The 27,390-nt window shown below is 44.7% G+C and overlaps 2 protein-coding genes across 2 annotated transcripts; one reads left to right on the forward strand and one right to left on the reverse strand.

Annotated features, from left to right (window-relative positions):
• The first annotated feature begins 8,679 nt into the window (after positions 1 to 8,679).
• On the forward strand, positions 8,680 to 20,717 carry LOC120031808 (hyaluronidase PH-20-like). The gene is made up of 8 exons (XM_038977628.1): positions 8,680 to 8,752; positions 16,088 to 16,273; positions 17,891 to 17,979; positions 18,178 to 18,344; positions 18,541 to 18,928; positions 19,108 to 19,266; positions 19,465 to 19,554; positions 20,292 to 20,717. The coding sequence occupies exons 1-8, from the start codon at positions 8,680 to 8,682 to the stop codon at positions 20,715 to 20,717; spliced, it is 1,578 nt and encodes a 525-aa protein (XP_038833556.1).
• Positions 20,718 to 24,306: 3,589 nt separating this feature from the next.
• On the reverse strand, positions 24,307 to 25,836 carry LOC120032245 (transmembrane protein 229A-like). The gene has a single exon (XM_038978246.1). It carries the CDS (start codon positions 25,670 to 25,672, stop codon positions 24,650 to 24,652), a length of 1,023 nt encoding a protein of 340 aa, XP_038834174.1. The 5' UTR covers positions 25,673 to 25,836; the 3' UTR covers positions 24,307 to 24,649.
• Between the last annotated feature and the right edge of the window lie 1,554 nt (positions 25,837 to 27,390).

Here is a 27,390-nt window from a genome sequence, read left to right on the forward strand (position 1 = left end):
GGGGCGAGGCAAGCACGAACTAGTGAGATCCTATTGGCGCGTTCAAGCATTCATTTACATATATCCGTTAGGGAACGCCTACTATGTTAAGTGCGCCTGTGCGATAACTCTATTTGAACCTTGCAGTCCTTCTAAACGCATTTTTTTTGAAACCTTGGCAAAGGGTCACGCAGTCCACTCTGTTTGTTACAGATTCTGGTTTTGGAAACAGAAAACTGTATGTTTAATTGATGAGAAAACGTGCAGAATATTGGCCATAATCTGTCTCGCTCCATCTTCTCCCGCTGCCGGCCACTGGGCTTCCTCTCGTCACCATATTTGTCAGTGAGTGGACACGCCAACCGGATGCTTCACATCTATACATCCGGTAAAATATCTGGCTCGTTGTTTTATCTTTGGTTATTCCTGAACGCAACCAGGATCCCGAACATTCCCGACTTGCTACGTTCAACCAGTTATTAAATCGGAAAATTTCCGAGTTTCCTAGTTCAGACTAGCAAGTGAACACAGCATTATCATGAGGATAAGTAGGAGATGAGGCTATGGTGGAGTAGGCCTAGGCCTGGACAAATCAAATCACATCAAATTTTATTGACAGATGTTATCACAGGTACAGCAAAATGATTGTGTTTCTAGCTCAAACAGTGCAGTAATAATACATAGACAACAATTCGCACATAATCCGAAAGTAAAAAGAAAGAAATTCAGAAATATCAGAATGAGCAATGTCAGAGTCCAGAATATAAATATATAGGCTATAAATTAGCAAACATTTCTAAAAAACATTTATTTTGCTTTGTCATTATGGGGTATTGTGTGTAGATTACTGAGGAAAAGTGTTTATTTATTCCAATTTATAATAAGTCTGAAATGTAACAAAATGTGGAAAAAGTGAAGGGGTCTGAATACTTTTCGAAGGCACTGTATGGCTGACTATACCAAACATTAGGAACACCTTCCTAATATTAAGTTGCACTCACCCCTTTTGCCCTCAGGACAGCCTCAATCGTCGGGGCATGGACTCCACAAAGTGTCGAAAGATTTCCACAGGGATGCTGCTGTAACCAATGTGAAATGGCTAGCTAGTTAGCGGTGGTGCACGCTAATAGTGTTTCAATCGGTGACGTCACTCGCTTTGAGACCTTGAAGTAGTTGTTCCCCTTCTCCTGCAAGGGCTGCGGCTATTGTGGTGCGATGGGTAACGATGCTTCGTGGGTGACTGTTGTTGATGTGTGCAGATGGTCCCTGGTTTGAGCCCGGGTAGGGGCGAGGGGACAGATGAAAGTAAAACTGTTACATTAATGCTGTTGACCCAGATCACTGGTTGCTGCGGAAAAGGAGGAGGTCAAAAGGGGGGTGAGTGTAACTGATGTGCGGAGGTGCGCGCTAATAGTGTTTCAATCGGGGATGTCACTTGCTCTGAGACCTTGAAGTAGTTGTTCCCCTTGCTCTGCAAGGGCTGTGGCTTTTGTGGCGCGATGGGTAACGATGCTTCGTGGGTGACTGTTGTTGATGTGTGCAGAGCCCGGATCGAGCCCAGGTAGGGGCGAGGAGAGGGACGGAAGCAAAACTGTTACACTGCCCCATGTTGACTCCAATGCTTTCCATAGTTGTGTCAAGTTGGCTGGATGTTCTTTGGATGGTGGACCATTTTTGATACACATGGGAAACTGTTTGTGTGTGAAAAACCCAACAATGTTGCAGTTCTTTACACAAACCGGTGCCCCTGGCACCTACTACCATACCCAGTTCAAAGGTTCTTAAATCTTTTGTCTTTCCCATTCACCCTCTGGATGGCACACACACACAATATATGTCTCAAGGCTTAGAAATCCTTTAACCTGTTCTCCCCTTCATTTACACTGATTGAAGTGGATTTAACAAGTGCAATCAATAATGGATCATAACTTTCACCTGGTCAATCTATGTCAAGGAAAGAAGTGTTCTTAATGAGGGACGGAAGCAAAACTCAGAGTATACAGTGCATTTGGAAAGAATTCTGATCATGACTTTTTCCACGTTTTGTTACGTTACAGCCTTATTTTCAATGGATTAAACCATTTTTTCCCCTCATCAATCTACACACAATACCCCATAATGACAAAGCAAAAACATGTTTTTAGACATTTTTGCAAATCTATTCAACATAAAAACTGAAATATCACATTTTACATAAGTATTCAAACTGTTTACTCAGTACTTTGTTTAAAAACCTTTGGCAGTGATTACAGCCTTGAGTCTTCTTGGGTATGACGCTACAAGCTTGGCACACCTGTATTTGGGGAGTTTCTCCCATTTTTCTCTGCAGATCCCCTCAAGCTCTGTCAGGTTGGATGGGGAGCATCGTTGCAAAGCTATTTTCAGGTCTCTCCAGAGAAGTTCGATTGGGTTCAAGTCCGGGCTCTGGCTGGGCCACTCAAGGACATTCAGAGACTCGTCCCGAAACCACTCCTGTGTTGTCTTGGCTGTGTTCTTAGGGTCTTAGTCCTGTTGGAAGGTGAACCTTTGCCCCAGTCTGAGGTCCATAGCGCTCTAGAGCAGTGTTTCATAAAGGATATCTTTGCTCCATTCATCTATCCCTCGATCCTGACTAGTCTCCCAGTGCCCGCCGCTGAAAAACATCCCCACAGCATTATGCTGCCACCACCGTGCTTCACCGTAGGGATGGTGCCAGGTTTCCTCCAGACGTGATGCTTGGCATTCAGGCCAAAGAGTTCAATCTTGGTTTCATAAGACCAGAGAATGTTTCTCATGGCCTGAGAGTCCTTTAGGTGTCATTTGGCAAACTCCAAGCGGGCTCTCATGTGCTTCTTGCTTAGGAGTGGATTCCGTCTGGCCCCTCTACCATAAAGGCCTGATTGGTAGAGTGCTGCAGAGATGGTTGTCCTTCTGGAAGGTTCTCCCATCTCCAAAGAGCAACTCTGGAACTCCATTGGGTTCTTGGTCACCTGCCTGACCAAGGGCTTTCTCCCCCGATTGCTCAGTTTGGCCGGGCGGACAGCTCTAGAAAGAGTTTTGGTGGTTCTAAACTTCTTCCATTTAAGAATGATGGAGGCCATTCTGTTCTTCAATGCTGCATACATGTTTTGGTACCGGTTCCCATTTCAGTGCCTTGACACAGTCATGTCTCAGAGCTCGACAGATAATACCTTCGACCTCATGGCTTGGTTTTTGCTCTGACATGCACTGTCAACTGTGGGATCTTATTTAGACATGTGTGTGCATATCCTAATCATGTCCATTCAATTGAATTTACCACAGGTGGACTCCAATCAAGATGTAGAAACATCTCACAGATGATAAATGTAAAAAGGAAACACCTGAGCTCAATTTACAGTCATAGCAAAGGGTCTCAATACTTATCTAAATAAGGTATTTCTGTTTTTTATACATTTGCAAACATTTCTAAAAACCTGTTTTCGCTTTGTCATTATGGGGTATTGTGTGTAGTATTGATGAGGGGTATTGTGTGGGGTATTGATGAGGAGGAAAAATGATTTAATACATTTTAGAATAAGGCTGTAACGTAACAAAATGTGGAAAAAGTCAAGGGATCTAAATACTTTCCGAATGCACTTTATAATGGTGTGAATGGACAGTATATGAATAGAAAAGGTCTGTACAGCAGTAGTTATATAGGATGAGCCAGTATGTAAACATTATTGAAGTGAACAGTGTTCTGCAAAGCAGTCTCGGTGCAGTAATCCAGATAGGGTGTAAAGTACAGGACAACAGGTGGGCTCAGGGTCAGGTCAGGCAGACGTCGGTAATCCAGAGTAGTGGGGCAAAGGTACAGGACGAAAGGCAGGCTCGGGGTTAGGGCAGGCAGAACGGTCAGAAATGGGTAACTAGAAAACAGGAGCAAGGAACAGGTGGAAGCAGGGAAACAAAACACTGGTAGGTTCTACGAACAAAACAAACTGGCAGCAGACAAAAAGAGAGCACAGGTATAAATACACAGGGGATAATGGGGAAGATGGGCGACACCTGGAGTGGGGTGGAGACAAGCACAAAGACAGGTGAAACAGATCAGAGCGTGTCAGTGGATCCCCCATGGGACGGTTGAGCTAACATAGACTAATGTGATTAGCACGAGGTTGTAAGTAACAAGAACATTTCCCAGGACATAGACATTTCTGATATTGGCAGAAAGCTTAAATTATTGTTAATCTAACTGCACTGTCCAATTTACAGTAGCTATTACAGTGAACGAATACCATGCTATTGTTTGAGGAGAGTGCACAGTTATGAACTTGAAAGTGTATTAATAAACAAATTAGGCACATTTGGACAGTTTTGACACAATTTTTTTAACAGAAATGCAATGGTTCATTGGATCAGTCTATAACGTTTCACATACACTGCTGCCATCTCGTGGCCAAAATCTAAATTGCGCCTGGGCTGGAATAATACATTATGGTCTTTCTCTTGCAATTCAAAGATGATGGTACAAAAGAAACACATGTTTTTTTCATTGCATTATCTTTTACCAGAACTAATGTGTTATGTTTTCCTACATTAATTTCACATTTCCACAAACTTCAAAGTGTTTCCTTTCAAATGCTATGAAAAATATGCATATCCTGAGTGAGCTTGAATCCTCTGTTCTACATAGATGGTAGCTGGATAAACATGCCGTGGCTCCGGTTGTTGAGGTTATATTCGTAGCCTTCATGTGACACCAGGTGCTGTAGAGGGCAGGCAGTGTGCCCCCATTTCAGGTCATCAGGGACGTGCACACCGAGGAACTTGAATCTTTTGACCCTCTCCACTGCGGCCCAATCGATATGGATTGGGGGCGTCTCTCCGCTGTCTCCTATGGTCCACGATCAGCTCCTTTGTCTTGTTGACGTTGAAGGAGATGTTAATTTCTTGGCACCATACGCCAGAGCTCTCACATCCTCCCTGTAGGCAGTTTCGTTATTGTTGGTAATCAGGCCTGCCGCTGTTGTGTCGTCAGCAAACTTGTTGATTGAGTTGGAGAGATGCGTGGCCATGATCAGCTCCTTTGGGGGTCTGCCTGTCAGGAAGTCCAAGACCAAGTTGCACAGGGAGGGGTTCAGACCCAGGGCCCTGAGCTTAGTGAAGAGCTCAGAGGGCACTATGGTGTTGAATGCTGAGCTATAGTCGATGAACAGCATTATTACATAGGTATTTCTCTTGTCCAGGTGGGATAGGGCAGTGTGCAGTACATTGGCGATTGCGTTATCCGTGGATCTGTTGGGGCGGTATGCGAATTGTAGTGGGTCTAGGTTGTCGGGTAAGGTGATATGATCTTTAACTAGCCTCTCAAAGCACTTCATGATGACAGAAGTGAGGGCTATGGGGCAATTTAGTTCAGTTACCTTCGCTTTCTTGGGTACTGGAGAAATTGTGGACATCTTGAAGCAAGTGGGGCAACAGACTGGGAGACAGACTGACAGATTGAATATTTCCGTAAACACTCCAGCCAGCTGGTTTGCACATGCTCTGAAGACGTGGCTTGGGATGCCGTCTGGGCCGGCAGCCTTGTAATGGTTAACACGCTTAAATGACTTACTCAAGTCAGACACGGAGAACGAGAGCACACTGTCCTCGTGAGAGGAAGGGGCCCGCGTTGGTGGCTCGATGTTGTTTTCCCCGAAGCAGGTGAAGAAGGTGTTTAGCTTATCCGGGAGCGAGGAATTGGAGTCCGCTACGTGGCTGGCTTCACTTTATGTCTGAGCGATTGAATTGCGACTCCACTTTGTCCCTGTACTGTCGTTTTGCCTCTTTGATTACCTTACAGAGGTCATAGCTAGTCTGTTTGTACACGTCCATGTTCCCAGTCACCTTTGCATAGTTAAATGTGGTGGTTCACACTTTCAGTTTTACACAAATGCTGCTATTTGTCCACGGTTTTGGTTTAGATCAATTCTAATCGTCACAACATCTTCTATGCACTTCCTGATGTACCCAGTCACCGAGTCAGGGTATACGTCGATACTATTCTCAGAGGCGACCCAGAACAGGTGCTTCCTGTTTAAGTTGATCCTTATAACTTCTTCTGTGTGCGATTTTTTAAAATCAGTTCAAGGACGTACATCTGGTGTATTAGAAGCAATTATTGGTAACATGTTTGTCTTCAAAATCCTTTTATACTTACTGGAAGATTAACCATCAGGATAGAAATGTTCTATCCACTATAATGGGGGATCCTGTTTACTGCAAACTATGCCTGCAGTAGCTCGGTCTGCCTTGAACTTCTGTGGCTTCAATGAACGGGGACAGTCGTTCCCCCACTAACAGGCCATATAATATGGGCAGGAGGACAGAATTAGATAACATGTATTACTAGCTGATTATTACATGGATAATTCATTCTAATTAAATACATAATTATTTATTATTCCTATTATTTGCCGTTTAGGCCTTGTTATTTTATTGCAATAAATCCTAGGAACATAATACAAAATACAAATAAAGATGGAAAAATCTGATGCTCTGCTCCCCAACAACAACTGCTCCCCGGGTGCCGATGAAGTACGTCAATTAAGGCAGCCCCCCAGCACCTCTCTGATTCAGAGGGGTTGGGTTAAATGTGGAACACACATTTCGGTTGAATGCATTCAGTTGTGCAACTGACTGGGTATCCCCCTTTCCTTTCCCTTGTGGGCAATAGTGTGCACGTGGCAGGGCTGGAATAAATCACACATTAACCAATTGTGTCAGCAATTGTTGTTGGCCCTTTCAACTCAGACAGTACAGTACCCAACACACACCTAAATATTTTTCCCAGTTTTCCCAGTTGCATTTTGCTTAAACAATGAAGGCCTACGAGTGCAGCATACACGTTTCTTGCAGCATATTTTATCATGGAGCCCGAGGGGGTAGAGATGCAGAGCCTCGGCTCCCAGCGTCTAACAGAGTGATTCATACACACATGCGCACGCACGCACACGCACGCACACACACGCGCACGCACTCCCGATGAGAGCATCAGGACAATATGCCTTTATTGTTTTTCTGGGTCTACTTCATGACAGTGGACTCTGGCCACTCCCATCAGAAATGGTTAGTTGGCGTAAAATGATACATAGGCTGGTTTTTCTGAGTGGCTCAATGGAGCAGACTGAAAGAATCTGTGGAACCAGACAGGCAGGCAGAGAAGGACCCTCCTCACTGAGAACAGAGGTCTCAATATGGGTCAGTCAAACAGAGAAAGAGGGAGAGAGGCCCACGGCATGACAGCACAGGAGGCCTGTCAAAACACAGAGAATGAAAGTCTTTATCAGTAAACATGCCGACAGAGAGAATGGATGTTGTCAAGGAGATTAATATAGTACACAATGCTCTTTTAGAGTGTAAAGGAAATCACGATGATGATAACGATGATGATGATGATGACAATAATGATCATGATGAAGAGGACGAGGCTAACTGCTCACTTAAGTACAATGACAGCTCGGTTGTATTGTCTATAAAGGGCAGTAGTGGTAAAGCCAAAGAAACACAAACCAAGCCAGAGAACGGAGCGTTACTGATGTAACCTTGGTTTTCTGAGTAGAGTTACACCGTTTCACATGCCTCAGTGTTCTGAGGTCTGCCTGTGTGTTTCCCTGTGGTTGGGACTGAGCTGAGCACTGCCCTGCAGTCACATATTACAGCTGTATCGAATTAAGGACAGGGATGTGTGTAATAAGGCAACTTGGCTGTCAACATTCGTACACCGTCTTTTGTGATTTTTCAAGATCATTGGGTGTTTTATGGTTTTATGATTTGGAGACATACGCACACACGTATACAGTATGTATGCAAATACACATTCTTAACCAGAATTGTTCAAATGTTTAAAATGATCTGGTCTGTACGTATATTCTCACCATTCTTTGGTACGAATCACAAGGATCTTAAGAGTATGTCACCAAATGAGAGAGAGTTGACATACAGACTGTTTGGGGGTAGACCTAGGTCAGGTTAGCTGATCAACTACAGTATGCTCTGTCTGATGATGACTGATGAGTCAGGGCTGTGGCCCATTAAACTGATCCCAGATCTGTATGTGTTTTAACCAGCTCCTCTGACCGTTGGTGTCATGCATGCCATTGTTGTCAGAATAGTTGGCTAAAGCAGGGCATACAGATGGGACCAGGCTACTGAACTGCACACACACAACACTGAGAATGTTTTCAGTGCTCTGGAAACTCTAACCTCTAGGATTAGATTACATAATATGATTTGAAGGAATGGGAAGTCAGACGGACAAAAGGTCTTCCAAGGTTCACTCCCAATCAACTTGAGTTGAGGCATCTTGTGAAATGTATAACGACTGAACTGACCAGGCTGTGCCAGTAACAGAGTCATGTGAATTTTCAAACTTCAGGCATGGAGCCTCATCCATGCCTGAAACTCCATGCCTATTCAGGATACTTGACCCTTCATCTTTGTAGCTCAGGGGCAGCTCATCAATCCGTCCACTTGATTGAAGTACAACTCCTTGTCCTCAGAGAGTGTTCTGTAAAATCTCAACGCCCCAAGAAGAGTTACAGCAAACTCCCACAGAAAGAAAACAGCCCCAAGAGTGAACGCTGTAAGAGATGGAGCCACCACAGACCCAGCAAACCCTGGCCTCAGTGATCAAGCACACACGCACACACACACACACACATTGTCCCAGTGCCCAAGAAAAACAAGGTGACATGCCCAAATGACTATCGCTCCATGGCTCTCACCCCGGTAATCAGGAAGTGCTTCGAGAGGCTGGTCATGGGCCACACCAAGACCAGCATGCCAGGCACACTGGACCCACTCCAATTTGCTTACCGCTCCAACAGATCCATGGAAGATGCCATTTCCATCGCTATTTACACGACCCTTACACATTTGGACAAGATGAACACCCATGTGAGAATGCTGTTCATTGACTACAATTCAGCATTCAGCACTATTGTTCCCTCCAAGCTCAGAACCCTGGGTCTGGACACAACCCTCTGCAACTGGATCCTGGACTTCCTGACAGGCAGACTACAGGCCTGTGGTCGGCAACAACATATGGGATTTTAGAAACACTTAAAATAAGGGCTGTGTTTTGTGTACGCTTACTCTGGCGTGACATTTTGATAACCGTGTAAAAGATTCAAAAGAGGCTGTAAGAGATTCAGACTTGTGTAAGCCCCACAGCTATACTCGAGCATGTGTTCATAGTACATGCTCCGCAGTGACGTCTAAAATCATTTGAATGAATCAGCACCTTGGAGAGCGCTGCCCATTTCACCACCATAGATAGTAGGCTACTTGGCTTTTTACCCTGTCTGCTGCGCTCCTACGTTGTGTTTGTCACTTTTCTTCTCATGCGTTCCGGTACCTCAGAGACCCCGAGGCAACCTCTCTCTCAACGTCAGCAAACCAAAGGAACATGCTCCGATCCACATCAACAGGACTGCAAAAGATAGAGTCCGAAGTTTTAAGTTCCTCTGCGTCACCGAGGACTTGACATGGACCAACAAAACCACCACTCTTGTCTAGAGGGCGCAACAGCGTCTCTACTTCCTAAGGCGGCTGAAGAAATTCGGCATGCCGACTGGGTTGCTCTCCAAATACTTCTTAACATGGAGAGCGTTCTGACCGGTTGCATCATGACCTGATACGGGAATTGCTCCGTCCAGGACCGCAAGACCCTCCAGCGGATGATGAAGACAGCCCAGTACATTACTGGGACCGTGCTCCCAACCCTCCAGGACATCTACTCAAAATGGTGCCTGAGGAAGGCCCGTAGCATCATCAAGGACACCACACACCCAGGCCACAAGCAGTTCACTCCCTTACTGTCGGGCAGACGGCAACGGATCATCAGGTCTGATACCAAAAGGCTCAGAGATAGTTTCTGTCTACAGGCCATCACTGCTGAACACTCAAACTGGACTGACCAACTGCACCTTAGCACACATGCACTCACTCACTCACGCACACACCCACACAGATATACACTCATCCATACACACACACACACACACGCGCGCGCGCGCGCGCTGCTGCACGCACGCACGCACACACGCACGCACACACACACACACACACCACACACACACACACACACACACTAGGGTTTAATATTTTCCCGGTATTTTATAAATGTTCCATCCCGAGAATAGATCACTTTTCTCCCAGGTAACCCAGTATTTCCCGCCAAAATCAAAAGTGTCATTCTAAAGCATATAAATATTTGATTAGAGTTTTGACCAGCATGAAGATTCGAGCCTGATGCTACCTGAGCCGGACGAGCCATACATTAAAGATATTTTATTAGCCCTACTTTAAAAGACATTTTATGATCCCAAGCCCAAAAAACCCCAAATGATAGTGCCATTATCCAATAAACAGCCTACGATACACAGTAGGCTATATGCTACCTCACATAATGCATGACAGAAAAACATAAAAGCCCATAGATGCAGCTATGCTCTCTTGGTTAAAGAAACGAAACAAGCTCCAATAGGCTAATTTTGTGGACTGTATTACTCTACTGTATTATATTATACTGTATGTCACGATCTTCTTCGTCTGATGAACAGGAAGGATCGGACCAAAACGCAGCGTGGTAAGTGTTCATGCTTTATTGAAAAAACTGAACACTAAATACAAAATAACAAAGTGAATAAACGAAAAACGATGCTACAACAGAAAACAACTATCCACCAAACCAACATGGAAAATGGCGACCTAAATAGGCTCCCCAATCAGAGACAACGAGAAACAGCTGTCTCTGATTGGGAACCAACTCAGGCCACCATAAACCTACATACCCCTAGACCATACAAAATCCCCATAGATAAACAAAAACCCTAGACAATACAAAAACTAAACAAACCACCCTTGTGGCGTGACACTGTATTATATGTATTGGAATTACGCACTTCTTTCAAACCATGAAGCTGGGAGAGAACTTGCGTTGCTGGTGCAGGACATGCTGCCTACAAAGTTACAATTATAGGCTATGAATTTAATTTTAGTAGGGCCGAATTAATAATTGTATAATTAGTAGGGTGACTTATACAGTACCAGTCAAAAGTTTGGACACTCCTACTCATTCAAGGGTTTTTCTTTATTTTTACTATTTTCTACATTGTATAATAATAGCGAAGACCTCACAACTATGAAATAACACATATGGAATCATGTAGTAAACAAAAAGGTGTTAAACAAATCAAAATATATTTTATATTCTTCAAAGTAGCCACCCTTTGCCTTGATGACAGCTTTGCACACTCTTGGCATTCTCTCAACCAGCTTCATGAGGAATGCTTTTCCAACAGTCTTGAAGGAGTTCCCACATATGCTGAGCACCTGTTAGCTGCTGCACCTGTTAATCTATATTAATAAAAGTAGTGCACTAGGCCTTTAATACTCCTGTATTAGGGGACTTATACAGCTGTCTGCAGCGCGGGAGAAATGTCCTGGGAAAAGGGAGTGGGAAATCTCTGTAACCCGGTTCTCACTACTCAACCCTAACACACACACAAACACATACATTCATGCTACACACACATCACAACTGCTGCTACCAGACTCTTTTATTATTATTGCTAAATACTGCACAATTTAAACACTTTCCCCCCAATGCCCCCATCCCCAAAACACATGTACATATTAAACTATAGATTGTGCCTTCCTGTATTACACTTATGATCAAATGTTTATCCTATTCTACTGCCATTGACTTTGTTTGTATTCCTTGCTTTTATTATTTGTTATTGTTGTAGCATTGTCGAGAAGGAACCTGCAAAGTAAGCATTTCGCTGGACGGTGTATACCATGCGTATCCCATATACAGGACTACTAAAAAAACTTGAAACTTGAAACACACAATCCCCTTGCCATACCAGTGCTCTACTCACACACAGAGCGATGGGAAGTGAGGGGGGAGTAATGCAGCAACCAGGTCAGTTCCTCAAAAAAAGGGGTAAAAAGTGCAAAAAAAGTAACACTAAAAGGTATGAAAGGGACATCTACAGGAAAAGGCTGAGTGAGGAACCTGTGAAAATGTCATTGCACTGGAAAGAAAAAAAGAAGAAAAATGTTCCATCTTTGTCAGAGCTTGGGCAACTCTGATGGGGGTGGGGGCCACAACAAACATGAATTCATCCTGAGGGGTTGCAGTGGCTCACGGTTCTACATGAAGTCAGAGCCAGCCCTAGCCTTTGGGGGGCCCTAAGTTACATTTTGTTGCTCCCCCCATTTTACAATTGTATAACTCATTTCCTGCAATTCTATACATTTTGCCATTGAATGGAGAGAAATGGTTGCAGTTTTTAATATGATATCTGAGTGAGAGTGACTAACAAAATCAATGAGGATGTCACGATCGTCGTTCGGTGAAAGAGAGGACCAAGGCGCAGCTTGATATAAATACATCTTCTATTTATTTGAAGATGAAAACGAAACACGAATACAAACTAGACAAAACAACCGTGAAGCTAACAAACGAAAGTGCAGACACAAGCTACTAACGTCAAACATAGACAATTACCCACGAAATACCCAATGAATATGGCTGCCTAAATATGGCTCTCAATCAGAGACAAAGATAGACAGCTGTCTCTAATTGAGAACTAATTTAGGCAACCATAGACTTACCTAAACACCTACACTGAACACAACCCCATGAACTCTACCAAAACCCCCTAGACAATACAAACACCCTAGACTAGACAAAACACACAAACATCCCCCATGTCACACCCTGACCTAACTAAAATAATAAAGAAAACAAATATAACTAAGGCCAGGGCGTGACAGGGGATGGACTAATTGAGTGACTCCCAGTGACTGACATAACAAGAGAGAAACTGCTGATGCACAACCACATTTCAAAATTGCACCTTGTGTATTCTACTACTCTAACTCTCAACAGTACGTTTTGGAAATTGATCTGCGTGCCTACAAAAGGGGCGAGCTGCCAGTTGCTCATCCCTGGCTTATATTGTATATTTTTATGTGTGATTGCCACTAATCTTGAAGTGTGTGTATCCCCCTCTACTGAAGGGAACACAGTTAAAATGTCTACAGGCTCCAAGGTCTATTGGGAAAGGGAAAGGAAAGGGGGATACCCAGTAAGTTGTACAACTGAATGCATTCAACTGAAATGTGTCTTCCACATTTAACCCAACCCCTCTGAATCAGAGAGGTGCGGGGGGGCTGCCTTAATCGACATCCACGTCTTCGGAGTGACTGGAATGGCAGCACACACTCATTTGACCATACCAAACCATGCATGTTGTGTGTTTCTTTGGTTTGAGTTTAACAAATTAGTTTTGTTGGATTTTTTGTAACATTTTTGAAACAAGAAGAATGACAAATACATGGATTCTTATATTTCGACTTGAATCAAACTCTGGACGTTGGATTCGTTTGCATCAATACTAACATTTCACCTCTCTCCATTACGGCGGAAGGATTAGGATGGAAATTGTATTGGGACAATTATATTGGACAATTTAGCCTCTACAACCCCATTCATATGTCATATTAGGAGCACCATCTTGTGGTTGGATTTGAAAATGTACTGGAAAGTACATTTGACTTTGTCTTCTCAAAAGACAATGTCAACAATATGTGAAATAATCCATTAACCCTCTGTAACAGGGGTGTCAAACTCCTTCCATGAAGGGCCTAGTGTCTGTGGGTTTTTGATTTTTCCTGTCAATTAAGACCTAGACAACCAGGCGAGGGGAGTTCTTTACTAATTACTGACCTTAATTCATCAATCAAGTATAAGGGAGGAGCGAAAACCCGCAGACACTTGGCCCTCCGTGGAATGAGTTCGACATGTGCTCTTTAACATCATACAATGTAATTGTATTTCTGACCTCCCCACGTCCACCTCCCATCCCCCATCAGCACCCTGTGCTGTGGCCCTGGCACGTGTCCTCCCCCATCACCGTCACCGCCGACCACTCCCCAGCCCCATGACTGTAATCTTATATTAAGCCAGAAATACCAGGTCAGAGGTCATATGTCACAGAGTTCATTGGTTGAAAAGAGAGAACCAGAGGTGTGCTGCCAGTGCTATGTCCTCAATAGATTCAAAGGAATTTAGCCTCTCACGATAAAGTACAGCCCTTCTTCATTTCAAAATGAGTGTGTTGTTGTTTTACTATCATTTCATATTGTACTAACTAAATTCAATACTTACACTACATTCAAGACTCTGCATTCAAGCCCTGGCCATTTAGTCTAATGATTTATGGTTTATTATGGTTTCTCAGCTCTATGTGAACTCTCCAGCCTGTATGTCTGCCTTATATTTGACCTCACAATATGTACTGTAAGCTGCAGAGAGACCTTGCAATACCTCCCACCCTCTCCTAGCTTGCCCTTTCCATGCCTGAAAGAAGTATGTATTCATCAGTGTCTGAATCGCATTGTCGCGTTGGAGGTCTAGGAGGAAAAACATGTCTGTTCCACAAACACGTTTGACACCCCTGACTACAGCAGTGTTTCTCCTAGTGAGTCTCTAAGCAACATTCAGTGTAGGATCAATTACGTAATAGTCCTCTCTCCTGTCACTGAGGTGTGAGATGGTCTGCATAGACAACTAGTCTGGCCAGAGCGGAGCGCTGCACAGATAACCAGTGTTCCCATCGAGCTGCGTACTGGAGACGACCAACACAATGTGCTCTGAACCAGACAATAGAATATTACAATTGTTATAAGCTCTTCCTCAGACTGTCAGGTTCAGGAAGTCTCAGTGATTTAGAGTCCTACACAGCTACACTGCTTCGATAACCAGCCCAGGTTTCATTTCCTGGAACATATGTGCGGTTGACTGTGACATGTGACACCTCTATTTTACGGCGGCTTTGTTTCAGTGCAGTGTAAAGGCAATCAAATCAGAATGAGTAAGGCATTCGGAAATACTGCTGTAAATACAAAGCATAAGCTGTTTGTGATGCTCTGTCCAGTCCCAATCTCAGTCCAACCCCATATGCAGCCCCAGCTCATCCCCTTCAAGATCCCCTTACCAATCGCCTTATCGATCACAATCCCCATCCCCTGCCGTACCCCCATACCCCAGCCTAACCTAGCCCTAGTCCCATATGCTGCCCCAGCCGATCCTCTTAACGATCCGTATTTACTCCGGCCAAGCTCCTGCCCCCGGTCCCAGACTGTTTGCTACATTACAGAGGTTAAAACAGTACACGCTCCACAACCTCACACCCAGGTGTCTCATCCTCTCTTGCTCCAAGACCAACTTGGCTGGTGCAGACCATAACAAGTTATTCTCGATAGACAAACAGGCAGTGGTGGGTGCATCCTTATACACAGCTCTGCCCAGCTTTCTCCTCTCTCCGGTTGGTCTGTGTAGGAAATGGGTCTAGTCTCCTCTGTATAGGATACCAGGAGATTGTTTTTACAGTACCTTCTTAGTCTGGTCCGATGAGGTGCGAAAGCCATTTCTCCAAAAGCCAAGGTGTCTTCGTTGGATCCAGAGTGTCGTCAGATCAAGGAGCTGTGGTTAAGACCTGATGTGAAGGGATGACCAGGTACCGTGTCGTCTGTCTTTTACCTTGTCGTGATGTCTATCTGTGGGTTATTCTTGGCAGGCTAGGGATAAGGGATAGTGATTGTCCAAATGGCAGTTCCATGGCAGTTCTTCCATACGGCGCCAGCCATCTTTGTGGGCATCTTTGAGGCTGGCACTCAGCTGCCATAGCCAGCATTCTGACATGGCAACGACCTTTAGCCAAGGAGGTTCATTTAAGGACATGGGGAAAGGGATTGAAAAATGTTTGTGAGAAGATTGTTAAGATGATACAAATCCCTCTGTGAAACAAATGAATGTCTGTAGAATGAAAGTTCTAAATGACTGTAAGTTCTAAATGACTGTAAGTTCTAAATGACTATAAGTTCTAAATGACTGTAAGTTCTAAATGACTGTAAGTTCTAAATGACTATAAGTTCTAAATGACTGTAAGATCTAAATGACTGTGAGTTCTAAATGACTGTAAGTTCTAAATGACTAAGACAAACAGCCATCTGTAAATCTGTACAGTATATATGTTCTATACGCAGTACACTTCATACTGACAGTTTGTTGTCTGTGTCTTTGCTGAATGTTTCTCCTCCCCAGGAGAAAGGATGGGTTGGTACATCCAGAAGAGCAGGGGCTTTGTACTGCTGCTGTCCGCCCTCAACCTCTCTCTCCTGGGTGTCATCAGCTCCACTACCCTCCTACCTCCAACAACCTCCAGCCCTTCTCTTACACTTACTGCCACCTCTCCTCTCACCCACACTTCCACATCCCCCCAGCCCCAACGTCAAACTTCCTTCATCACCTTAACCCTTCCTCTCTCTCAGTCCTCGCCCGCTCCTCTCCCCTACGCCACCATCCCACTCCTCTCCAAAAACACTGTTCCTCCTCTTCCCAAAAGCTCCCACGCTACTCTACCTCATACCACCCGTGCCAAACCCAAAACTTTTCGCGCTCGACTCCCCCATACTACACGCCTCCTCCAAAAACCCTCCCACCCTCATCTCCCCAAAACGTATCTTCCTCCTCCTCTCTATATGACCAGTCCCCTCCCCAAAACTTCCCACCTGCGTCTCCCCAAAATCTCCCCCACTCATCTGCTCAAAACCCCCTGTCCACTTCTCTCGAAAACAATCATCATTCCTGTCTCTCAGTCCTCGCCTGCTCCTTTCCCTTTCACCACCTCCACCACCATACTTCCCCTCTCCACAACAACTGTCCCTCCTTTCCCCAAAACCTCCCCCCCTCCTGTCCTCAATACCTTGCCTCCCCTAAACAAAACTTACCGCCGTCGTCCCCCCAAAGCCTACCGCACTCATCCCCCCGAAACCTACCGCCCTCGTCTCCCCAAAACATCCCCTTCTCTTCTCCCCGACACAGCCAGTCCCCTCCCAAAAACCTCCCTGACTCATCTCCCCAAAACCTCTCGCCCTTGTCTCCACAAAACCTCTCATCCTTGTCTCCCCAAAATCTCTCGCCCTCTTCTCCCCAAAACTACCTTCCCTCTTCTTCCCATAACCTCCCCTGCTCCTACTCCCTATATGACCATTCCCCTACCCAAAACCTCTCCCAAAACCCCCAAAACTACCTTTCCTCATCTCCCCATAATTTCCCCCACTCGTCTTCCCAAAACATCCCACCTTCGTCTCCCCAAAATCACTGTGCCTCCTTTACCCAAAACCACTACCCCTTCTCTCTTTCAATTCTCCCCTTCTCCTGTCCCCTACACTTCCTTCACAACCATTGTCCCTCCTCTTCCCAATACCTCCCATCACCTAACCAAAACATATCGCCGTCGTCTCCCCAAAATCTTCTCCACTCATCGCCCAAAAACCTCTCGGCCTCGTCTCCCCAAAACTACAACTCCTCATCTCCCGAAAACCGCCCGCCCCCGTCCTCCCAAAACGACCATCCCTCCTCTCCTCCAAATCACCACCTCTCCTCTCTCTCAGTCCTCCCCCGTTCCTCCCCTCTATACTTCCTCCACCACCATCGCTCCCCTGTTCACAACCACCATCACACTCCCCCCCAAAACCTCCCCTCCTCCACCTCCTCATACCACCCCTCCCCTTCTCAAAACCTCCTGCCCGTGTCTCCCCAAAACGACCAACCCTCCCTTACTCAAAACCTCCCCTTCTCTTCCTCGTCCTCTCCCCCATACCACCAGTCCCTTCCCCAAAACTTCCCATACACGTCCCAAAACTACCACTCCTCCTTTCTTTCAGGCCTCCACCCCTCCTCTCTCCAGAACGACTGTTCCTTCTCTTGCCAAAACAACAACCGCTCCTCTTCCCTCTACCACGCGTCCCTTACCCAAAACCTCCACCCCTCATCCGCCCAAAACCTCCCCCCATCCTCTCCCCCACACTGCTCCCCCTCTATTTGACCGTGAGCCCTTCATAGTGACCTGGAACATCCCAAAGCTGGTCTGTAACAGGTACAACATCTCCCTGGACACCTCCCCCTACAGAGGCGTGGCCACACCTGCCAAGGTAAGAAACAATACACACATTCCTCTTGGATAGCTGGTAACATGTTTGAATTGAAGGATGTCCATAACAATGTTTGACACATCAAACCTGAAACAATCATATACTTCAATGTCCTAACGGGGATTTATTGCGAGAAGTACAAGACATAACTTTTTCCCAACAAAAACGTTACTGTGTTTCCTTCCTCCCTGTTTCTAGGTGCCAGGTCAGTTCCTGTCTCTGTTCTATACTGACCGACTGGGGCTCTACCCCCACGTGGACCTGCCTTCAAGGCAGCAGTTCTACGGAGGCATCCCCCAGAGAGGAAACCTTAGGGCCAGTCTGGCCAAGGCCCGTGCTGACATCAACTACTACATCCCCTCCAAGTACTGATCTAGAATCAGCTCCAAAATCCTAACCTTAATTATTAACCATGTAGAGGTTGCCCTTAGGCACAGATCAATGTTTAGCACACCATGTTCAAACACTAACCTTAACCATTATGGGAGAGTTGGGGACACAAAACTGACCTTAGATCAGTGCATAATAAGTGTATAACTTTACTGCTCCACCTCCCTCCAGGATGGCCCGTGGCCTGGCTGTGATCGACTGGGAGGACTGGCGCCCCCTGTGGGCCAGGAACTGGGGCTCCAAGTGGATCTACAGGACCCTATCAGTGACCCATGCCCGCCAGAGGGACCGCTCACTCACAGCTCGGCGGGCCACGGCTACAGCCAAGAAGCAGTTCCAGGCAGCAGCCCGCAGCTACATGGCAGAGACTCTGTCCTTGGGTAGCCGGCTCAGGCCCAACTACCAGTGGGGATTCTACCTGTTCCCCAACTGTTATAACCATGGATGGATGGAGCCGGGATACACAGGGAGATGTTCCAGGGAGGTGAGGGGGCAGAACGATGAGCTACTCTGGCTGTGGGAGGCTAGTTCCGCACTCTACCCCTCTATATACCTGCAGGTAAGAATGTTTGTTTGGGGGAGCAGGATATGACTAATTCATAATCTAACATCTACCCCCAGATGTGTTTTCGTTTTGCCATCTCCTATGTAGTCTGGCAGGCTATACTAAAAATGTATTGCTTCCTAGTTTGTAGGTAAAGGAGACTAACTCCTATGGGGTTGTTGTGCCTCTTTTAGGCGTCTCTAGGGGACAGGCATAGCGCCGCCCTCTTGGTGAGGAACCGAGTCCAGGAGGCGCTGAGGGTGTCTGCCCTGCCCGCCCGGCCCACCACCGCACCCGTCTACGTGTACACACGACCCGTCTTCATCGACCAGAACAGACGCTTCCTCAGCCAGGTGAGAAATATCTTCTTACAGAGGCTTTTGACCAATCCTAAATGAGTCTCTAGCCCCTACCCCCCAGACACATGAAACAGGGTGATGGTGGGGATCTGAGGTCAGAGAAATGTTGTCATGAGGTGCAGTTACCTCTGTCATACCCCCTACCACAGTAATAATAACCCTTCTCTGCGTTAACTGTGTGATGTTCTCCAGGGGGACCTTGTCAGCACCATCGGGGAGAGTGCTGCTGTGGGGGCCTCAGGAGCCGTGCTGTGGGGGGCCAGTGCCGACTACGATGACAAGGTTAGGTGATACTCTAGCCCTGTTTATATCTGGTTGTGACATTTGTCCACATCTCTTCCACATTCTGATTGTGCTCACATTTTCAGACAGGTGTATGCAGACAATCAAAAGATGCATTGTGATCAGATCTTCCTCACCACCTCCAGAGGTGGTCAGGCACGCATTGTGTCTGGATATCTTACAAGTGTACATGGATCTGGACAGTGAAACCATTTCAATCATCCTTATCCTGCCTTCTAAAATATTTGACAGGTGGCACCATTAACTTATGGCATCAATATGTATCTTAAAATAAATAAATACGCATATAGGGAGGGACCAGGAAACCAGAAGGGCCCAGGAAATTTGGTCACAATGCGGACACAACGGACGGATTTGAGTCACATGTTAATACATGTTAATACCAAAGCCTCACATAGTTCTGAAAATGTGGGCAAAATCAGAAAGTAGACAATATCAGGACAAAGGACGCATGCTAGAGCCAGGTATAAACAGGGCTTCTGACACACATACACACTCAAGATGATACTCCCCACTCACACTGAAAGCCAATACCACTGACATTTATAAGTTGCCATTTGAGACACAGAATATTGTTTTAAGCAACAAAACTATACAAAAACAGAAAAAAAGTATTCTCACCATGAATAGAATATTACCTTAAACTCCAGCACATATGAATCCACTTTAACTTTATTTGATGTATTGTTTCTTCCCTCCACCCTCCCTTCCCACAGGCGTCCTGTGAGGCTCTTTCCTCGTACCTCACCACCACGCTCAACCCCTACGTCGCCAACGTGACAGCCGCCGCCCAGCTCTGCAGCGACTTCCTGTGCCAGGGGAACGGGCGCTGCGTCCGGAAGCACTATGAGTCGGACCACTACCTCCACCTGTCCTCAGGGAACTTCCGTATCCTCCGGGCCAGGGGCACGTACATGGTCCTGGGGACGCCCAGTCTGGCTGACCTGACTCTCTTCTCCAGGAGGTTCACCTGTCAATGCTATGCAGGACGGACATGTGCCCCCAAGCTGCCCATACACCTGTCTAAAGCACTGGTGTTTAGACTGAAGCAGCAGGGTCTGTCTGACAAGACCAAGACACTGAATAAAGTGATAGCTGATATGGAACAATCAACCATTAAAGAGAACTTGAAAAAACACTGAAACACCGATGGATGGATCATGAGTGTTGACCTGTGTAACTGGACTGTGTCCTGTGTAACATACACAAGGTGGCACAAGTCTCTTGTTTGACCTTTATAATAATACAGTAATAATAATCAGAGGTAAGTGACGTCTCATGCAGATGATGGCTTCGGGTGAAATGTTGACTAAAAGGTTGTTGATTGCGGATAAGGACAAACTATAGTGTGTGCCATGCAGTACTGTACAACCTGGGTGTTTCAGGTCACTGTTGTCCATGTGCCTTAATAAAGTTCACACTGCAGTAATGATGAAGCTCCATACTGATTTACTGGTCTACTGATTTCATTCAGCAGGAAATAGATATGTTGCGACAGGAACGAAGAAGAGTTTTTTGCAAGTAGAGATGGTTAATATGTGACAACATGTCTCCAGTAGTTATTTGTATATCATTTGAGTGTATATGTAAATAAAAACGCGACTCTCTGTCTCTGTGAGTATTTACAGTGTCATTGGTTGTCTATTGCACTACTGACCTTCACGGTGTTGATGTTGTGAAGACAGGCACCTATTACAGCTGCTATTATAAATATTTTATTAATTGACATTGACAAGAGGTACTAATAGTTTCTTCTCCACTCATTGTGAACGACTGTAATGAAAGTAAATGGCCAAAAGTGTCATATGAGATTTTCCTTGCCCTGCCCTAATAATAATAAACCTTGTGTGTGTGGATGACTCCTGCCTTGGTCCTCACCCCTTCTTGAAACTCGAGGGGGGACGGGGACCATGGTAGAGCCCAAAGCCTTAAAGTAGATTACTGTAGATATTTGGAATTTAAGCGTTAGCCTGCTTTACTCTGTAAAGAATGACCTTGAATTTTTTTGCCAGACTTCTGAAGTTAGGCCCACAAGTTTGAGCGTGTGCGGGTGTTTTAACTGGAAACAGAGAAGTGATACCTCAGAGAACCAGTGAAGCAGTAAACAGCAACACTAAATGCTGTGTTAGTATCAGTGTTTTACAGTTGTAACAAATAGAGGAAGTCTGCAGGGAGATAATGAGTCCAGAAGGAGAAGTGAATGATGGGAGTCATCCGGCCAATTAGATAAGCCAATGCTGTCCCTAGATGTTTATGGCCAATCATATAGGCTGGTGGTGCTGTGTCGCTGGGTATTAGATATATGAGAACATAAATAACAGGTACAACATGTACAATACAGCTCTTCTTACCTTACCCCTCCAACGTCGCTGAATGGTCTCCTTGACAACTTTCCATGGGTAGCCTAGTCTACACACACACACACACACGCACACGCACACACACACACACACACACACACACACACACACACACACACACACACACACACACACACACACACACACACAGAGAGACACACACAACAAACAGTGCAGAGGTGGAAGAACCAGATTCATCATCTCTGCCTCTCATGCAGAATCAATCTGACACCAGGCACAGATAAGAGTCATTTAGTATCTCTTGATCCAATCACAGAGCATTGTTGACTTTATATATTTGAGGTGCGGTTTCCTGTAAAGGTCAGGCATTTTGTTTTTTATAACATTGTGCAGCTTTCCAAGGAAGCTGATCTGAGAGAAACGCAGACAACCTGTAAATACAAGCAATTTAGTGAGAGCACAATGTTAATCAAGAAAACATGAACATGAACTGGGCCAACCTTTGACGGTTCAACATGGAATTCTTTGATATTTAAGTAATGTAGCAGGCTACATTATTTACATCCAGTGATTGATTCATTTCAATTCCACCATGGACATACAGTAGCAAGAATACTTTTGGCTCTCTTCATTTATAACCTAAAATAAACATGGTTTTACTTCCTCATTGTGAGCCATGTAGTGCATGATTGCAGTGTATTATTAAATACAGTTGATGAATGATTTCCAAACCTCACATTTGAAAAGAAACATGATCATATAGTTAAGATAACAACTTCACCAGGGACAGGAGATTCTCCCCGACCACATAACCAGGACAGAAACTCCTGGTCCTATTCACCGTGTGCGTCGTTCTTTTGCACCGCTCACAACAAAAGCCCACCATTTTGAAATGACAAACCAAAAGGAAAATAATTGTGTTATTTCAGTCAGTGTGAGTCTCCAGAAGACTGGAAGGTATTGTTTGTTCGCCCAGGACAGGGAAACTCTCACGGCATGAAACATTCAGTCCATATTCAGAACCATCTGTCAAAAATCAACATGTGTAAAAGTTGTAATATTTTAATAACATATGTTATACGATCTTTTTCCCTGGACTAGTGTTACTCATCAGTATTACCAGCTTTCAGTTACCTCCAACCATCGTTTCACGGAATCCCCAGGACTGACGAAGGCAGGCAGTAAAATGCATTAAAAACATGCTAGAGAATCATAAAATCAGTACAAGAGCAAAAACTATACGTTTCAAAACTTTCCAAAGAGTATAATGTTGGAACAGATTGCTAGTGAAGTCACAGTGCCAGGTATCCACACATACTGTATGTGTTTGGCCTCTCAGAGAGAACATGAGACTTTACCGTGTGGTACAATGGCAAACGAGGAAATAAAACAGGCAGAAAGATCTATGCCAAAGGGCAAAGGGCTCTCTACCTGGAGGTTGATCCCAGACCTGGATTCAAATACTATTTTGAAATCATTTCAAATACTTTATCTAGGCTTGATTGAGCTTTCCTGGCGTGGAGCCAATAGAATAGCCGCAAACATTCAAACCCCGCCCGTCTCGCACTCCAGGCAAGTTAAAACAAACAGTGAAAGTGCCTGAAAGATTTCAAGTAGCATTTGAACCCAGGTCTGCTGACTGCTGATATTGCCCACTCCAGATCAACCTATAGAGTGTAAACCATAAAAAGCTGACTGGTGCTCTGTTGCTTTATAAATGTGAGGTAAACAAGCCTGGGGCTGGGATGTCCCTATGTAAAGAAGGGAGAAGATTAAAGCTGATCCTCAGGGTCTGTCTGATTGGCACACATTGCTTGTTTACATGACCCAGATTAAGCCTATAGTTGTAGACTAAAAAGCTCTTTCAATTCCCCATTGAGCTTCTTTTTTAGTTCAGCCAGGACTAGGGGGAAACTGACCCACAGTGTAGTTCAGTTTGTCTTCAGTCCAGCTGTCTGTAGGTTTGCTCAGAAAGGCACTCCAACACAGTAAGGTTAAGGTTTGGTTCAGAAAAAGATTCACAGTGAAATGAATTCGGTCCACCATCCGTTCTATTCTGTTCGATTACATCTCATGCTACATACACTTTTTAGAACGTATTTTATTTCCAAATGTCATGCATTCTTTGAAGGTAATAAGATTTAAGCAATTAAGTGATCTTGAATGCAGCCATGCAGAAATGAGTTCAGAGCTCTGGGATTGTAGCAAGTGAAGTGTAAAATGTAAAATATTCTAGTTTCATCTACATCAAAGTTAGAAATTGCAGATGTCATCACAGCAGAAGGCATGTCTGTGTGTCATCACACAGTATATCCATCTTGTCTCAAGAGGACCACAATGGAAATAAGTCCCAGACTTTATTGTGTGTTATCCTCGATGATTTTATTCATGTGCATGTATGGCTTTTAAGTTTTATGTGTGCTTGTTTTTTTTAAATGGTCGAATTAATAAACTAAACTAAATCACATGCCAGGCAAGGCATGTCTGTGCTTTTAGGCTACCTGTCACAAATTGCTAGGCTATTCGTTAGAATCACTGATAGAGGCTGTCTAAACAGCTACATCAATACCACATTTCCACAGGGGAAATACACATTATTTAAGTCCGGGTACCCCATTGATGGTCTTAAATGTCCTCTTCTTTATTTGTATTAGTATCAATAGTCCCTAAATCAGATGTGACCTAGGCCTATAATGCAGTTTTTTCCTGGACACATGGCAGACCTTGATGCCAGCGCCCTGCCCTGAGTGGCCTCAATCCTCGTCTTTGGCACACACCACCACGCGCAGCAGAACGCTGGACAGAATATCCTGGTAGAGACTGATGCAGACCCATCCGGGCAGGTAGAGGAGCGTGATCAGGCCCATGAAGTTGAATGGATAGTGGGAATAGTCCCATGAGCATGCGCCGTACTGCCGCAGCGCCAGCCCCCAACAGAACTCCCAGGTGTAGATGAAGCAGATATAGATGGGGAGCCGCCTCCAGGTGCTCCAGCCCCGTCTGAAGTGCAAATGCAGGTAGAGTTTCTCTACCACGAAGCTGCAGCTTCCGTACATCAGGAAGGACCACAGGGACGTGTGGCCGCTCATGGTCCGGTCCGATTTCTCCACAAGGTTGAATATCGAGGTAAAAAGGATCTCGTCCAGAAAGCCGTGCATTCCAAAGAAGAGGAATCGCACAACATCGGGCAGACCGTTATTAGGCAGCGGCTCAAGGGTGCGCTTTTCCGGGGTAGACATGGTCCGTTTCCCGGGGCAGTGGTAGCGCAGCCGCGCAAGCCCCTTGTGGAATACTTGGGTGAAGTACAGGGACAGTAGGTAGTGAACGACGAGATGAGTGGCAGAGACTATTCTAACGTGCTCGGTCAGCGTGTTTATATTCCCAATCAGGATCTGCAGCCCGATGTACACAGAGGGATAGAAAACAAGGTGAAAAACTACTGTGCGTCCTTGAAAGCACTTCTTTTGCGAATATATTTTTTCCAGCAAGAAATGGGTCACCGAGTGCATGATGCAGAGGTACGGGGAGGAAAAACCGAACAGTTTGGGGTCGCTGTCAGCCAAAAGCCCCTGTACCGACGACAGGAGGATATCCAAAGTGATACCGTGCATCCCATAGAAATAAAGCCGCAACCATTGTGGTAGATCTGTCATTGATTCGCCCGCGTCCCCTAACTCGCTGGATGGATCTCTCTGCCGGGGCTTCCTCGCTGCTCTCAGACTGCCACCTCCCTGTCCTGCCCGGCTCCGCGTGCTCTCTCTCCGACAACTGGCCATGGTTGATCTCTCTCTCTCCTCGGAGAGAATCAGAGAGCAGCGCTTGTTCTTTTTTCCTGGCACATTCTGTACTTTTAACGGAGCTGCCGCGGTGTCGTTAGCGGCTTTGCACCTGACAGCGCCTGAGCCACAGCAAAGATGCTCTATTATATTGATAAGATAGTCGAGTGACCGCTTTAACAATAGACATACATGTCCTCAAAGATGGAAGGTAGGTGGGAGGAGGCGAGATCAGATGGGACCATTCTAGCCAACGAGAGGGCAGATACGCTTGTGAACAACAGGCACAAAAGTCAAATACAGTAGGGCTACAGTATGAAGATAGGCAGAAACTGCTTCTCCAATAGAAATCCCAGATCACGCGTGTAGGTAATGTCATATTCCTAGATACAACTTTGAGGTTTCAAGCAAGGAATATGACACGGTTATAAAAGCTATACCTAGTGGGATAAAATCTTTACTTCAGAATAATGCATATTTTGGAATAACTCCTTTTGTAAGCGATATCCACGTGAATGGCATAGGTTTACTACATAAGAAATGTAACAATCGTTTATTAAGGGATATTTTCTACAGGATGTCTATTCCCTCTGTGATATTTTGTTGGGCTTCATCGTTTGATGTAAACTGGCGCCGTGCTTGACTCACTCCACACAAATGTATGGTGACCAATACAGTAAAGGAGGTCTCCTTTAAAGATTATCCATAGATTCTACCCGTGTAAAAGATTGATTTCTAAATATATACCTGATGTTACCAGTGAGTGCAGTTTTTGTGAACTAGAAACCGAATCTATTGAACACTTATTCTGTCATTGTTTACATAGTGAAGTGTTCTGGACTGATGTAAAACTATATCTTGGCAACAAAATGCAACCATTGAAATATCTAAGTTTGACATATTATTTTACTACACTGATTCCACAATTGGACGTGAGTATGTCATACATCTCTTTCTTTTATTAGGAACATTTTTCATGCACAAATCAAAATCTATGAAGAAAAAGGCCCTTTTCTTATTTTTTTTAAATCTGATTTGGAAAACTATTTAGAATCATTAAAACGTACACAAAACAAAATGTCTTAAAAATGTATTCGCTACATGTCTGTATTTGAATTGATATGATGTGGATTTGTATTTAAAAAAAACGTTTTCATTATTTCTTTGTGGAATTGCTCTGGCTGTTCTGTTTTTGTGTGTTTAGCATGTTACTGTTCAATAAAAAATAAATGAAATAATGGCTAGCTAAACTCATGCGCAAAAACATGTTATCGGGTGAATTGGTCGTTTCGCGCCGAACTGCGCATGTGCAAATCAAAGGCACTCCTTCGATATAACATTTTTGATAAAAATTAAAACGTGTCAGTTTGTCACTTTCACAAGGTCGGAGTAATGACATTTTCAACTACTTAAGATATTGGCTTGAATCTAGGTTGTGCCTTTAGATTTATTTAGAAAATGAACAACTAAAGAAACATTTTCACTTCTCTCATTGACTTCGCAAACCCCAAACCCTGGCCAGCTCTGCTTGATCTGTTTCAAAGCATTCCCGCCTCTGGGTTTTCAAACTCTGCGATAAAGTTTTTTTTTTTTTGTTGCCGAAATGCCACGTGTGTCCACTTATATCAGTGCATTTGTAACAACAACCTAACCATTATAAAACATATCTTAGACCAAATAAGCCTCATGTAGCAAATTACCAATTTCATTTTCTGTTG

The sequence above is a fragment of the Salvelinus namaycush genome, chromosome 38 (genome assembly GCF_016432855.1).
Source record: "Salvelinus namaycush isolate Seneca chromosome 38, SaNama_1.0, whole genome shotgun sequence".
Taxonomy (NCBI): Eukaryota; Metazoa; Chordata; class Actinopteri; order Salmoniformes; family Salmonidae; genus Salvelinus; species Salvelinus namaycush.

Coding starts and splice junctions, on each gene's coding strand:
- LOC120032245 (XM_038978246.1), bottom strand. CDS start 25,672: ATGGCCAGTTGTCGGAGAGAGAGCACGCGGAGCCGGGCAGGACAGGGA.
- LOC120031808 (XM_038977628.1), top strand. CDS start 8,680: ATGGCTCTCACCCCGGTAATCAGGAAGTGCTTCGAGAGGCTGGTCATG. Junction 8,753..16,087: donor CACCAAGACCAGCATGCCAG/GCACACTGGACC, acceptor TCTCCTCCCCAG/GAGAAAGGATGGGTTGGTAC. Junction 16,274..17,890: donor CACATCCCCCCAGCCCCAAC/GTCAAACTTCCT, acceptor AGCCCTTCATAG/TGACCTGGAACATCCCAAAG.